Source organism: Falco naumanni, chromosome Z, assembly GCF_017639655.2.
Source record: "Falco naumanni isolate bFalNau1 chromosome Z, bFalNau1.pat, whole genome shotgun sequence".
Classification (NCBI taxonomy): domain Eukaryota; kingdom Metazoa; phylum Chordata; class Aves; order Falconiformes; family Falconidae; genus Falco; species Falco naumanni.
The window spans coordinates 19,891,673-19,907,382 of record NC_054080.1 but is presented as its reverse complement, the minus strand read 5'-3'; the positions used below and the strand labels follow the sequence as shown (position 1 = coordinate 19,907,382).

The 15,710-nt window shown below is 40.8% G+C and overlaps 1 protein-coding gene across 8 annotated transcripts in view; it reads right to left on the bottom strand.

Annotated features, from left to right (window-relative positions):
* DMXL1 (Dmx like 1) overlaps positions 1–14,868 on the bottom strand; it is an 85,357-nt gene extending 70,489 nt beyond the window's left edge. For 4 of the 8 annotated variants that reach the window (XM_040580688.1, XM_040580680.1, XM_040580682.1 and 1 more), the window contains exons 1-2: positions 14,684–14,865; positions 5,112–5,237 (exon numbers count right to left, since the gene is read on the bottom strand). In XM_040580688.1, coding sequence (XP_040436622.1) covers positions 5,112–5,237; positions 14,684–14,854 — 297 coding nt within the window. In that variant the 5' untranslated portion in view covers positions 14,855–14,865. Of the gene's footprint in view, positions 1–5,111; positions 5,238–12,957; positions 13,143–14,271; positions 14,332–14,683 lie in introns of those variants that run through there. The other 4 variants (XM_040580687.1, XM_040580686.1, XM_040580685.1 and 1 more) reach the window with 4 other exon arrangements.
* Between the last annotated feature and the right edge of the window lie 842 nt (positions 14,869–15,710).

The window sequence follows — 15,710 nt, the reverse complement described above, 5'->3', positions numbered from 1 at the left end:
ATTCAGAAGACTTGAGCTACACAAGCTGAACACCCAGTGCAAAGAACTGCAAACCAGAAACACTACTAAACGCTAACATCAAATACTTTCAAAAAAGTTACAGTACGGTCAGCTTTAATTAATAATCCAAAGTTTTATTCCATCAGTGGTATCAGCCACCCCAAACCTGCATTAAGACAAAATTAAGAGTATTTTACCTCAAGATATCTATATAAAAGCAAGCTTAAAAGACTTGCTAGGAAGAGCCAAAAGACGACAAATGTATGTTAAAGACCTGAGGCAGAGAGCCTGAAAACAGCATTCACAAGGCAGTGTTGCCTAAAGCTACTCTGAAATAAGGATTTATAAAAAATGAAGGAGTTTGCATAGGTCATGCATAATGGACAACCTGCATTCTGAAGGGAAGCTCAACCCTAGAAGGAGCAGCACATTTACAGTTTTGATATGCTGTAATAGTCAATTTCCTAGTTCTGTGAAGTTCTGGCTTAGAAGTTTTCCTTTAACATTAAAGAAAGTCAGAGTCACTTTATAAAATACATTTTTATTTCAGTATCAGCCACAACAGCTTTAACAAAATAAAAGCACTAAACTGTCATACCTAAGTTATTATTTACAGTTCCATAAATTACAGATGTACTAATGTACAGAAGCATAAAGATCCTAAAACCCACATCTGTAGCTTCAAAGCTCTCTGCATTAAAAAGAACAGATAGTTAAATAACTTTCTATCACACTAACAAGCCTACACATCAGCCTGACCCAAAAATGCCAAGAATAATTTTGTCACAGTTGCAAAGTGCCTGAAGAAACTTTATCCTTACATCTTAGTCTAATATTTGCCCTCTCAAATTCTCTTTAACTACCTCACTTACTCTTTTATTCTCATAATTCTATTCCACACCCCAAAGCAATAGTTTACATAAATTCATATTGATCAGATTTTTCCTTTTTTCCAAGTGTGGACAGTTCTTTCATTTTTTTATTGATTAGTGGGTTTTTAAGACAAAGTAGCATTAGCATGCCAAAATGCTAAAGCATCCAGAGCAACTGCTACCCCCTCAAAGTTTCCACAGGCTTCCACAATGATACAGCCACTCAGACTAGTTCTCACCGAGCAGCATGCAACCAAAAAGAATAATTCAAATTTGTGATGAAGAACTTCCCAAACTACCACAAAAATCACCCAGACACCAGCCAAATGTCTATTGCAGTCCCAAGTCCTGTTAAAAATGAGATGTGCAGAGAAGTCTTATTAAATTGTAAAACAGAGGTTATAGTCATTCCTAGTGATAGACTGGTAGTAAGTATGCCCTCAGCAAGTCTACACGACACCAAGATGAGTAGTGCTGCTGATTTGCTTGAGAGAAGGGATACCACCCAGAGGGACCTTCACAGGCTTGAGGAGTGGGCCCACCTGAACCTCATGAAGTTCAACAAAGACAAGTGCAAGGTTCTGCACATACCCAGGATCAATACAGACTGGGGGGTGAATGGGTTGAGAGCAGCACTGCTAAGAAATACTCAGGGACGACGGTAGGCTTATGAGCTAGCAATGTAGAGTCAGCCCAGAAAGCCAACCACATCCTGGTGTGCATCAAAAGAAGCATGACCAGCAGGTCAAGGGAGGTGATTCTCCTGCTCTAGTGAGACCCCACCTGCAGCACTACATTCAGCTTGGGCCCCCAGCACCAAAAGACACATGCATATTTAAAGCATGCCCAGAGGAGGGCCATAAAAATGGTCACAGGAATGGAACACTTCCACTATGAAGAAAGTCTGAGGGCTGGGGTTGTTCATCCTGAAGAAGGCTCTGGGGAGACCTTATTGCAGATGGAGAAAGGCATTTTACCAGGGCCTGCAGTGACAGGACAAAGGGCAATGATTGTAAACTAAAGGAGGATAGATATATTAGATATATCTATATATTAGATACAACGAAGAAATTTTTTACAATGAGGATGGTGAGACACTGGAACAGGTTGCCCGCAGAGGCTGTAGATGCCTCATCGATGGAAATATTCATGGTCAGGCTGGATGGGGCTTTGAGTAATGTGATATAGTGACCAATGTTGAACTAGGTCATTTTTAAGGGTCCCTTCCAATCTAAACCATTCAATGTTTCCATAACTCATGCATCACTATGTAAAAATAAAAGCATCAGTCCCTGGGGCAACAACTTTGTTTACCCTCACTGCTTTGTTCCAAGTACAAATATAATTGGCAGCATCAGGTTCTTATTTTATGAAGTTTTAGTATAATTCAAATAGGCTCTTGATACATTTACATTTTTTCCCACCAGGTCTCTGTACTGCACAGAAGCCCTCAACATTTTTTTCATCAGGTCTGTAACTTGTACCAAGTTACGTTATCACTCACTACGCTCACCACCAAACAGCAGAAAAGAAAATGACAGTTCCTTTGAAAAGAAAGCACAGACTGCCTCCTAAAACACAAACGAAAAACCACACCATACTACAGTTCATGAAATTATAAACACTGGATTCAAAACAGCTTTTGTATAATTAGTAGGTTTACTTACGAAAAAAAAAAGGTCTTATTTAAAAATACCTTACTTAACAAGCTTACTGGTTTTACTTACCAATTTTCTACAGGTAACCTATTAGCATGTAAACTAAGTACAATTTTCTTTGAAATCAGTAAAATATTTGTTCCATAAAGAGAACACTTCATATACACTGTAACACTGCAGTCACCGGCCATTATGTAAACAACTTTGATTAAACATTTCAAACGATCTGAAGCTAGAACCATCCTCTTGTATCCTGTCAGATATTTGTACGAGCCAAACCATGAAAACAAAAGTTTTGTCAGGTTATCACTAGATGTTTTGGTCTTAATTTTTACATTCAGTAGAGAAAGTGGAAAGAGGCTTGTAGCTTACATCATGTGGAGTAAGATGAAGCACTGTACCCACTTACAAACAGATTGCTGATTATCAACTTGCCCACAACCAGAGGCAAGAGACTGCATTCAGTGGCCTAAAATTCAATTGTCCTGTTTGTGAAACTAGTCCTTGCAAATCTATGGGAGACTTCTTTGGAAAGTTTATATACATATGCAACGAACACATGTAAATATACACATACATAATTACTTGGGATGTTTAGTAATTCTTACCCATTTCTTCCCCCTTACCTCATCCTTGGAGACAGAGAATTAAATTTATCTCAAAACCCATAATAGAAAGAGGAAAAGATGGTGTCATGTTCCCTCGCCCTTCAAAGCCAAGGGAGAGGGTGGGTCAAATGAACTCCTAAGCTGTTGCTACTTCAAAGAAGCTTCACAAGGCACTAGCTTCCCAATAAACTAGAATCAGATTTAGGGCGCAAGAGGGGAGAAAAATTTCAACTCATTACTTTCATAACTAGAAATAACTCTTTTACAAACCAATTCTGTCATCCAAAGCAACAATAACGGAGATCCTTCAAAGACAGTAAAGGCCAGCTATTATGGAGAACATGCTTGATAGCAGCTCTCCATAAAGTAAAAGATTTAAAAGGTACGTAATTTGTATACTACCAATTATAACTGGATGCTTCTCAGAAAGGTTCAAAATTGCAACCTAAATAAGCTGCATTATTTGCATTCTGCTTCTTACAGATTTTAGACAACAAAGAATAATCTGAAGGTAAACGGGAGAGTAATCTGTGTGTCAATACTGATGAAGATATGTAAGAAGAAATTGTATCCTTGCAACAGTGAACTGGAAATGTATTGATCAGTCTGGTCAATAAGTAGATTCCTAGCCATTTGTAACTCAGTATTTCAGCGCTCTGCAAATGCATCTAGTCTAATTGCTAACAGCAAACAGTATCAACTTGCAGAATCAAAATGACCACACAGGTCCACTCAAGAAATGAAAAAATTCTAAAGCTTTGTAAGTTTGATAGTTTGATAATATTCGTATGTGTTAATGTACAATTCAAGGACAGTCTGTCATTTAGATGCAAACAGAACTGGTATTGTGCAGTCAAGATAACCTCACATATCTGCAGAAAAATTCTGCAAGACTGACTGTGATATGTGACCTGCATTTGTATTTCACCATCTGTTAATATAAGGCCAATGAACTAAAAAAAACCTTTCTATGTAACAGTAGTCAATGGAGAAACACATGCAGTATTTACAGCTGCAAGGTACCAGAGACAGAGAAGAACATTCCCTCGTTTTCATTTATGTTCCTTCACTACCATTACAATGAGTTCATCACTTGAACATTAAAAAGCAGGAACAGAGAGTGGCTGGGAATCATCATCATAGACTTCACATGTAAACATGAACTGGCTTCCATACAGAGGTCTTGTCTCAAAATGGACACCAGAATCTAACCAAAGCTCTCAACAACTTATAAGGCTTGTAGTGATATGCAGAAGTTTTACACTATCTTCTCAGTACCACAGGCTTAAAGAAAGTAGAAAAAACCTTTTCTGTTTCCCAGAATGTACCCAGACAGAGCTCCCACTCAGCTGGTGAATAGCTTAATCACACTATGACATCCCAATGGATAGTTACCTGGTTATTTCTTGAGAGACCAATTAAGACAGATCTCTGTAAAAAGCACTTGAAACCTAACAATGTCTAAACTACAACATTTCTGATCCAGTCCACCTACATAAGAAAAAGAAAAGCTAAGAATTCAAGAAAACAAAACCCTGTCCAAGAGCAATTTTAAGCCTTTATGAGTTGCTTGAAAGGGATGCAATTTTTCTGGATGACCTGAAAGTGATTTTTGTGGAAGCATTCATCTGCTGCCAGCCACTACCATGACAAAGGATGTCGACCACATGCCCAGTAGTGTGAAGCCATAGTGAATAAATTACCTTTGCTTCCTTACTCATCTTTCAAATATCTCATCTATGCAGCCATGTGCATATTTATACCTTCCTGTGCAGCCCCACATTATCTTCTAAAATCTGGTATCTACTGTTATTATATCACATTCACTGTGCTGCTTACCACAAATAGACATTAAACAATCAACCATTTTACTATTCACTCCTGCGTACTTGCCTTCACTTGCAAGTACCCACTATCTTGAGAAGGTGCTTAACATGACATTGCTAGAACATTAGAAACACTGTTCTAAATACCTTCCCCTGTTGCATTGAACAGTCCACACATCCCACTTGAATGTTTCCATGTTTTGCTCCAGGGATTATCTGTAATCTTTCAAAGTCAGTCCCCAGTACGACAATATCACATCCCGATGCATATGCCTAAAAAAGAAAAAAGAAACAAGAATTAAGTAGATGTATCTACTTACAGCATATCAGTGAAGTACAAAACAGTACAGTAGTCCATACATCCTATCCATGAATAGCACTACAAGTACACACGTATTTGCAGAGATCAAATAGATGTCTACAATTAAAATCAAGTAGCAAAGGTGGCAAATTACTCTTCTCCATGCTTACAAGTGCATCACAACACCCATGTAACAAGCAACAGTGGTTCAACATAGAAGAGGCAAAAAAGATGGAGTTATGAAAACATCTAAGAGAAAAGAAAAAGCATGAAGAACAAAGCTTACACAAACTAGGACAAAGTAATATACTTCCCTAGATTTGAGACAGAGGCATTTAAAAATAAATTTTTGGAAAGGGGGAATAGAATTGAGGACCTAAATGGTACAAAGCATTTAATAAGGAACGCAGAAAATGAAAAATTCAAACAGGTGACATATTGAAGCTCAGTTATAGAAAAACAAAACTGCTTTCAGACTAGTTGAGTCTGTTATTTGCACTCCATGGACTAGTTTTATTCTCTCAAATTCATATTGTCACTACTTAATTTGATACATGTAACACATTCACAGAGCCAGCTGGTTGACGACTGCAATATCTGAGACAAAATTTCTTTCTGTCTTTACCAAGTTTTGTTAGAAATTGAGCAAAGATTAAAATGGAGAGTAAGATTAAACACTGGTGAAACTTGCAGAAACAACAATGAGCAGAATGATCCAACAAGCATACAGAATATAGTACTCAAGGAGGGAAGTCCTAGAATAGGGAATCCACATCCATTAGAAAGTTAGAGCCAGGAAGCCAGCAACAAAATTAAGAGCACAAAAAACAGTACTCTGGTAGAGAGTGAGAGAACTATAAAAGGCCAAAAAGTGTCATTTTAAGTTGGCCAAAAGATTCAAGAGCAGAACAGTCTTAAAAAGACTGCCGACAGAAGGTTTCTGTATACTAACATAAATGATTGTGCCTTAGAACTAACCCTACTAATTTCTAGTGTATTAACTAAAAACTTTTGACTTCGAAAAAATAAAAATTGAATGCTAGATGTGAAAATTCAAAATCTAATGAATATGTTTTCAGGCGTTTCGTATTTTACCAAGCCTGACTTAGACTACCATACAATTACATATATTAAAATAAATAAATAAAAAAATACAGAGATTTCCAACCAAATACAGTCTTCCCCACAGAGTTCAGTAATACTTCACTAAACAATTTACCAAGAAGACTGCTATCATCGTTCTCAGCCAATATCCGGTTACTACCTTCCAACCAGCAGAGCACCAGCCACTCTTAAAACAACCTGATAATTGAAAATGCTGTCTATAATGCCTCTGCAAAGTAAATATAACCATATACTTATTTATGATCATTTATTATCGGTCAGGTTTTTGAGCCCCTTCCTGTCCTGTCACCTTTTCAGCTTCAAGAAGAGGTTCAAGCAGTGTAATTCCTCCTGTCAAAAGAGCAGCATTTAGTACAAATTGACATATTAAACCACCAGCTCCAAAGCAGTCTCATTTAAAACTCAATCTCCTCTTTTGGAATGAGTAGTACTTTGTTCAAATGTTAAAGTGATTACTTTGATATTGCAATGACATGAACTTTTGGCCTGTTCCTCACAGAACACTTCTTTCTCTAGCTGAAAACCATCTCACCTGGTGACTTACTGATTAATGTCCTTGGTCCACCAGGTAAAAGTTATTCAGAAGTACCATATATACAGTTTACACAATTTTCCCAAAGCTATTTTGTTGAATTTAGTGTTCTATATGGAGGCAACTTTAAAGGGGGGATGGGAGTGGGGAAAGTGCTTCACTTTAAAGACATAACATGGTTTTATTAAAAATGTTTTTAGAAGACTGAAGAGTCAAAGACTGCACAAAGCCCACCTGCTCTTTTCTATGCCCCTCAAGGCCTCATCAGCACTTTACAGACTTAGATTTCTCGCATCTGGTTCTCTCCATTTCTGGCTTCAGAGGCACGCCTGAGATCACGTAGCACCACAACACTGCCATATTTCCATCATGGTGAGCAAGAACTAGCATATATAGTACCACATTCTACTAGCAGCAATCCTGAAGTTCATAAACTAAGCATTCGAAATGAATCAAGAACTTTACCAGTTTCAACATATACAAAAAGTCCCAAGTACACTTGGCATTTTGTACTGAAAGAACTCTAAAGTAACAACCAAACACTACACATTGGAGTCTTTAGGAACTGGTATATTCATCAATGTATCAGGAACAGGGACTTAACAGTAATAGTATCAGAATTCAGGCTATCTCCTGCTAGACCAGGCTGTGCTTGTAGAAACAGCAGTAACTAGCCATTTCCTGAAAACATACCCTTTACGAATATAAGCTCATGCCTAAGAGCTGTAGTTCCTCCTCCTTTTTGCTATAATTAAACCTGAGTATTATTTTTAATACTCATTTCTTGCCCAAGTTCATATGCTGTGTGTTGAAAAATAAGTTTGTGAAATCCAGGTGAACCTTCTGAAGAAAAACTGGGGAGTATCTTCTCATCCTAGCAGTTCTCAGTTCTAACAAGTAATTGTAACTGCACTTGTAAGAATCCAGACCAGGATGGGAGTAAGAGGAGTGCCCTTTTAAAATCTTACACTTGGAAGAAAGATACAGTCATTCATTCCATCCTTACATTCTTGTAATTCTCCACATCACCTGAAGAAACTGACATTCAGAAAAAAAAGAATCACTTCTGACATCAATCTATTAAGATGGATTATATCATACTTGGTCACTTTGACTTCTCAATCCCCAATAAGCTGCAGAACCACTGACTTGCTCCTAAGCCCGTAGAGCTGATGTGACCCCAAAGAGGTAGAAAGAAGGAAAAAAAAAAACCCAACCCACAACCAAAACACCAAAACCATTTTCAAAGAGCTTCCAAATATAACTGCAGCTAAGCAGAAGGATGATGACTTGGAGGTTATTTTTGACATTTAGTCAATGTTTGCCTGCAGGAGAAAAAATTCAAAAGACAAAAGGCAAGGGATGCAGAGGGGAAGGAAGCTATATATATTCAAAGAAAAACAAGTGTCTGAAGGGAAGGTAACTAAGCTGTCTGGCAAATGAAGCTGCAACAGGCTCCCTTTCTACTGTTGCCTACCATCCAAATCCCATTACACCTCACGCTGACCAGACACTTTGGGAGGGAAGTTTGAGCATTTCCCTCCTCCTAAGGTGTCCGTCCTTCAGTTCTTTGCTGTCCCCGCTGCATCCCCATTAGGCTGTCTCTGTGCAGAGAAGTCAGATTCTCGCAGAGGCTCACTGCAACCCAGCCTCCTGCTCTGAATGAGGTTTCTAAGTAGCAGTATCCTATAAAGACAATTCTCTAAAAGAGCTTACTGCTGGACTAATTTTACACTTACTTTTTTTCACCTGAGAAATTCATATGAGTTATTTTAGCACAGTAAAATGGAAGTCAGTACTCAGGAGTAAGAGAGACTTTCTATACCCTAACAGTCTCTCAGGTATAACAAAAATGAATTCTGCCTACCAGTCAACTTTACCTGCTTTATACTGCAAGACTTGTCAACAATAGTTCATATGTAATTAGTTTTCATTTTGATAGAAGCTATTGAGATTGCATTTTTATAAGCTATGGAAACTAGGAAAAAAGGTAATTCAAGTGTTCTATTATGTGTAGGGCAAGAAGCAATTTCAGAGAATAAGTATTTCTCGTATCTATACACTTGTCTCTGCATTACCTGGCCCTTGCAGGGGGACAAGAAGGGGGGGCACAAGATGGTGCCATGCAGTTCCACTGGGAAAGAATTCCTAAATAAATATTATATTAAAATTTAAAAAAAAACAACCTCAAGATGCCTTTTAAAGCAACCAGAGCCTCTAAGGCTGATTTTGGCAAGCCATAAAAGCCTTTCACCTTATGAATGTCCTAGAATATTCACAAGAAAGTTGTCTTTGCACAATGGGACAAGCAGATAATATTGACGTTATCATGTTCTTGGAATGTTTATTAAACAATGTTTTGTTCTTCTGTTACACAAATAAACAAGACAGAACTAGTTCAAGCTGCAAGAGCATGGATTTCACTAGCTGGTGACATAGCAAAACAAGCCTGAAATTAGGAAGTGAAAGATGTTTCAGACCTGTGAAAATAAATGTGACTTTGCATGGGGTTTTTTCCACACAATTTCTACCCAATTCTTTTAGTCGGATGTCAGATCTTATTTCTAAAAATCATATTTATTTGGAAAAGATTTTTCACAATAATACTGCTTTAAAAGCATGTTAGTTTCAACAGAAATTAGTATAGACAATTATATGAACTATTCTAATTTCTTTCTCAAGATATACACAACTCTTAAACAGAATGGTACTGGCAAATTGCTCTACTCTCAACAGAAGAAAAGCAAATGAGCAGAAGTCTTGACCTCTTACATAGTATAGCACCTCTAAAGCAATTCTTTCCCTTACACTTGACCCTCTCTATATACTTCCATGTACATACATATAAATTTTTTCCTATAGTTTCTGTTACAGTTAAGTAAGGACTGATGCATTACCTTGTACAACTTGCAGTTTATTTACCTACATCTCTTACATGAAGGGCATAAGTACACCTACCAAATGGCCAGCTATTATCCACAGATGAATGCAGTAGTATGTGTATGCACACATACGCATTTATAAAGTAATACATATATAAACACACACACAAATATATACAGGATGAGCACACAGACCAGAAATTCAAGGCAGAACTCTGCCCTGGACCCAAGGGCATACAGAACCACTAGCTGAAGCAGATCAAGGACTGCATTTAACAGTTCATAGTAACTAACTTGGAAATGTTCTCTCCGTGCTATAGCTACACTGGAAGCTCAGTGGTACAAGAACCCACATTTAACTTTGCTTTTTTTGTTTTGCCACTGATTCATTTACTGTATTGGAAGTAATTCTCAAGCCACATCAAGGCCATTTTTATCACTGATGGATCTCAAGGGTTCTTTTGTCCCTTGCAAATGAAATTAAGCAAGTCCCAAAGGTCAGGGTGCCAGGGATCACAATCAAATTGAAAGATTAAAAATATTTTCTCTAAATTCTGTAACAGCTGAATAATAATTCTATCAAATGTTTCAAAGTGGAAGTTTACAATAGCTGTTTTTACGACCTTTACAACCATTACACCTCAGGGAAAATTCATTTCCCAGTTAAAAAAAAAAAAAAAAAAAACACCTAGTCCAAAGAAAAGCATTGTAAACTATGAACAAAAACTTATTCGCAAAAAATACAGAAAAATTCATCTTTACAAATTACATCAGGTACCTGTTTCTTCCACTGGACTGAGCACATAAACAATACATTCTCAGTCTGCAAGGACTAAATACTGCTTATACGCAACACAAATAGGCACAGGCAGGAGAAGAGTATCTACTTGTGTCTCACTTCTCTTATTGTTTCCCCCATCTCCTCATCAGTTCCTCTTCTAAAAAAAAATGTACAACAAAGATCATTCTTATGAAAAGAGAAAACAGAAAGGCAAATATATCTGTCAAGCAGGTGATGCTCCAATAATATCTGTACTTTTCTCCTTTGCACGGAGCGGTCAAAATGAAAAAGTACAGTCCCCATGAAACACATGGTACCTCACTGAATTGCTCTATTACAAAAAAAAATCTCACCCATGCAGATATAAACTTGCACTATTTTTTTTAGCATGGTCTCTCCCCACCCCCTTGTGTCAAAACTTACACCAATCCATGTATTACATGTAAACAGCTTATTTAAAAAAAAAAAATTTAATCGAGAAGATTATATAATTTTAAGAAACACTTAAATCATGCTTTCCTCGTGTTTGGAAAAACAACAACTTTCTAATCTATCAAAAGTACTGGAACTAATCTACTCCTGCAAGTGGCAAACTGGTCAGTCTCGCACTTGCATTTGAGTTTCACAAACTGCATTTTTCATTGAAGTGTAAAGAGGTTTTACCTTTATTGTTCTTGATGTTATTCAGTTAAATCCATTTCTTAAGATCAGAATAGGTTAATAGAACATGAGGGATGAAGTATCAAAAAGGTTTCCTTCCCTTTTTCCCAAGAAGCAGGTATAAATAGTGTAACTTCTTGAGTTAAGTGACTCTTAAGTTTATTTTCTTGACTATAGATTTGCATGGAGTTCTATATATATATATATATCTTCTATAAAGAAAATGTTAAATATTTTCTAAACAGACAAGTAATTTTACTGAGCCACAGAATCTATTTTTATTTATCAAAAAAAAATTTTACTAAGCTGGAAATCTTTGTATCACAACCCACAAACTTTGGAAAATTTGACCAAGCTATCCAAAAACCACATTTTGCAAGTGCTTTTCAACTTAACATTTGAACTTCACAGTTTTATCAATCATACAAAGTCCAGGATGAGTTTGATCACACACAGAGAGGTAGTCTGCACAGAAAATATTCTGGTTGCACTGAAATAAACCATGCAATTTATATTTGTTTTCCAAATTTTTACCCCTACAAACAATCAAATCACTCTTTTGTCACTTCCATTACCAGTCTTGGGACTTGTGGTTGTAAAGTCGCTATTGCTTACAGTGATTTCCACCACCCCCACCCCCTTCTGATACTTTGGGAAAAAAAACAAACAAAAAGAAAAAATATTATATGACAAAAGCAGAACTGAATAAACAAAAATGCACAAAGCGAAGCAATCACAAAAGTGGTATCAGTGCTGGTTACCCAATACCTTAAATACAACTTAAGTAATAACTAGTACAGTAGTATCCCATGTGATGAACTCCATAAACTTACTAAACAAATGTTTTCAGATCTGGAATATTTGAGCAGAAAACCAACATGAGAAAGCAAAGGATGTATTCCCCTGTGAACAAGTACAGGGAAAATAAAAAAAAAAATATCTATTTCAGGAGAAGCACACAGAGTAAACAGTTGAAGTGTGACTTTTGAGGGCTGAGTTCTCACTCATTTAGTGTGCCATACGTTACTAAAGCCTGCTCTCAGCAGATAAACAGGCATGCTTCTTATGATGTCTTGATGGTTATGAGCCTTTTCCTATATATAAATAAAAGGTATGCCAAACCCTCTTCATCAGTGCTCCCTTCAAGGAGGCTCATGCTCCACTTGACACTTCACATCATACAAAAAAGAAGGCCCGAACAACAAACCTGCATGCCATTAGGACAAGTATCTCAAATACCACCTTAAACCAGAACTTCACAAACTCAGAAGATGCATACCAGTTTAGTGGGTATGCACACTTTTTATTAGTTTTGCTTCTAATTTTTCAGCACTTAGGAACACTTTATAACAATAGCACTTGTTATTTCTGGCCTAAAATGGTAATATTTTTAAACTTTTCCCCTTAAATATCCAGTACAGCGTATCAGACAATATTGTGAATCATACAGTATCCAAAAATATCAAGATATTACAGATCAAGTTCTTGTCAGACAAAGCTAACTCATCCTACCTGTACAGTACATAACCCTGAAATGCCAACTTCCTACGAGTTCTCAGCTACAAAAACTGGAAGCATAGGTGTTTGCCGAGACATTTTTTTTCTCCATTTCAAACATATCATTCAACAGTATTAATGCTTACATCCTAACTTCAGATATGAGGAAACAACAGTCCATTTTTCTTGTCAGATCTTCTAAAGATTAAGCTCACCATTTATTTCCAAAAAGGCAGAAGTTAGCTTCAGTATATTTCACTTCTTAATCCTTCTGAGCCATCTCATGAGCTCAGCATTATAAAATGAGTAACAGCAACATTCAAAAAAACCTGAAGCAGTTAAGGATATTTTTGTTAGTGGTTTTAAAGCTGAGGAAAAGAAATCTATTAATGACCTTCTCGGGAAAAGGACAAAGGATGATGAATGTGTCTATATGAAACATTGTTACTATATTTATGTCAAAATAGGGCTTGTAAAAAAAGAGACCACAGCAACTGTTTCTGAGAACTGCAGGCCCTTTCTCTTCAAATAGAGACTCTTCTTATCCATTGGGGACCTCTTTAACACCTTTGATAAAAAGTTATGCCATAACAGAGAGAGAGGACACTTCAATTTCCCTTGAAAAAGAATTGTATCAAAATGGGAGACCTAACAAGAACATACTTTGAGAGCTTACTAGTACTTCACTGCAAAGCCCATCTCCTCGTCGCTTACTAAATGGTTTCCCAACAGTGATGGGTCTTTAACATTTCTGGATATGCAAAATCAAGAAGTTGGCCACAGCTGGAATTTGAAGTCCCAGCTGCTGCAGAAATCTTCCAACACAAACTTATTTACAGCATTCATCTTTCGGAAGCAAGCACATCACCCGACAAGGCTGCAGATAAACAGACGTTGCAAAGACAGCCTAACTCTGGGAAAGCAGCTCTCGAGTGCCCTGCCCCGAGCGCTGACCCTACCTCACCTTCCCCGCGCTCACACTGCACCGCTCCGCAGAGCAAAGCTGCAAGGACCCAGCTGGATTTAACCGAGTACACCAGACAGGACAGGAAAAGGTAAGCTTCTGAATTCTTGCACTTCTGTCTGTCGTTCCCCTACAAACCCAAAACCACACTATGCAACAATTAGGGGCAGCCGTAAAAAGTAAGGTTAAAAATACTTAGATGTAGTGCACCGATAAACTTTGCTGTGTTTTATTTCAGTCCTCTTCAGCCCAAAACGGAAGGTGGGAAAGGTATACTTCGGAGGGAGGGTGGGATGAAAAACACAACAGAAGTCGGTTTACAAAACAGAAGTGAAAGGGAAGAAAATAAACACTAATAAAGGGCTTTGACGTTCGCTAAATACTGCGGGTGCTCTTCCTCCACGCCAAGCATAAACATCGACGGGCAGTTCGAAAATGGTTTTAGAACCTCAACGCTGGGGCACCGTGTTTCAAGATCTGCTTCAGCTGTGACCAGTGAGGGTTCCAACTACCACCCGCCTGACACCGAGCGCCAGAACCCCCCGCCACAGAACGGCGCACGTACCGGCTGCGTTTATGTAACCTCTCCGCCAAGCCACCATGTTCCCGCGTCAGCCAGCGCCGCCGGAGCGGCATGTGTGTGCGCGCCCGCCCCGCGCCCCCCGCCCCGCCCCCCGGCGCTGCCCGCGCCCCTCAGCTCGGCAGCCGCCGCCGCCGCGCCGGCAAAGTTTTGCGCGCCTGCCCCGCCGCCGGCGGCGGGCTGGTGGCGGGCAGGTGTGCTGCAGGCCCTTGGGGAAGCCCTCCCTCGGCGGCGGGCGCTGCCGCTGCCGGCCGCTGCCGTCACTGGGGGCGAGCCGCCCCGCTCCACGGGCCGGCAGCCGCCGCCGCGCCTGACACAGCCGCTGTCGGCGCCGAGGGAGCGCGGCGCTAGAGGCGCGGCCCCGGCGGAGGCGCCCGGGCCCCGGCGGAGGCCTCACCGTGAAGGGCTGGTCGTGCAGGTTCCCCACGGAAAAGCAGTTGTCCCCGGGGTTCACGGCCCCCGTCAGCACCTGATGCAGGTTCATGGCGACAAGGGCGCAGTCGGGCCGCCGGCCCCCACCGCTGGGCCGCCGCTCGTTCCGCGGGCGGCGGAGGAGGTGGTGACACATACTGAGGGGCGGAGCCTCGCCGGGCGGGCGGGGCGCGGAGCGCAGCGCCTCCTTCCACCGGCCGCGTCGCCCGCCTGCCCCCTGCCGCCGCGCCTGCTCTCGCGAGAGCACGCCCCGGCGGAGCCGCCGCCGCACACCGGGCTACGGCACGAGCGTCGCACATGCGCGCCTGCCGCACGCGCCGCCACGGGAGCGGGGCGACAGGGACCGGCGCTGCCTGCGCATGCGCGGCCGGCCCGGGCCGCGGGGGGTGGGGCGGAGGCGGTGCCGCTTCTCAGGGCAGGCGGGGGGCGGCGGGGCTGTTGCCCGGCGTGGGGTCTCGGGCTTTCCGGCAGTGCTGGCGGCCGGTAGGACGGGCAGCGGGGCGGCGTGGCGCGGTGACGGCTTTAATGTGCTTGCTCAAACAGCCTTGGGAGACGCTGCCTGGGTTGGGTGGCACGGGGGTCGATGTGGCGCGTGGGCTGAAGGAGGGGGGCTCAGAACTTGTCAGAGCCAGCCGCGCCTCCTCCCGCCTCGCTGGAGCGACCCAGGGGTCGGTAGCCCTCCCAGGAGGCGGTAGCCCCAAATACGCCCGCTTGTAGTCCATGCATTTTCACAGGTGGAGGGACTCACCTGCAGCCTTTCCACGGGCCGTTACGAGAGGCAGCATCTGGTGGTGGGAGCTGCAGTTCCCTGAGGTTTGGGAAATGAAGATGAGGCCTTCCTGGGACAGCAGGCCAGCTGCAGGCAACTGGATTTTTTACCTTTCTCATAACACGAGAAAAAGGAAAATGAGAGCTATCTAGGATGGGTATCGCTTTACACGCAACTTAAGCAGGGGAATAGTAGAGGCCTGTTTGGTCCGACGAGATTAGAT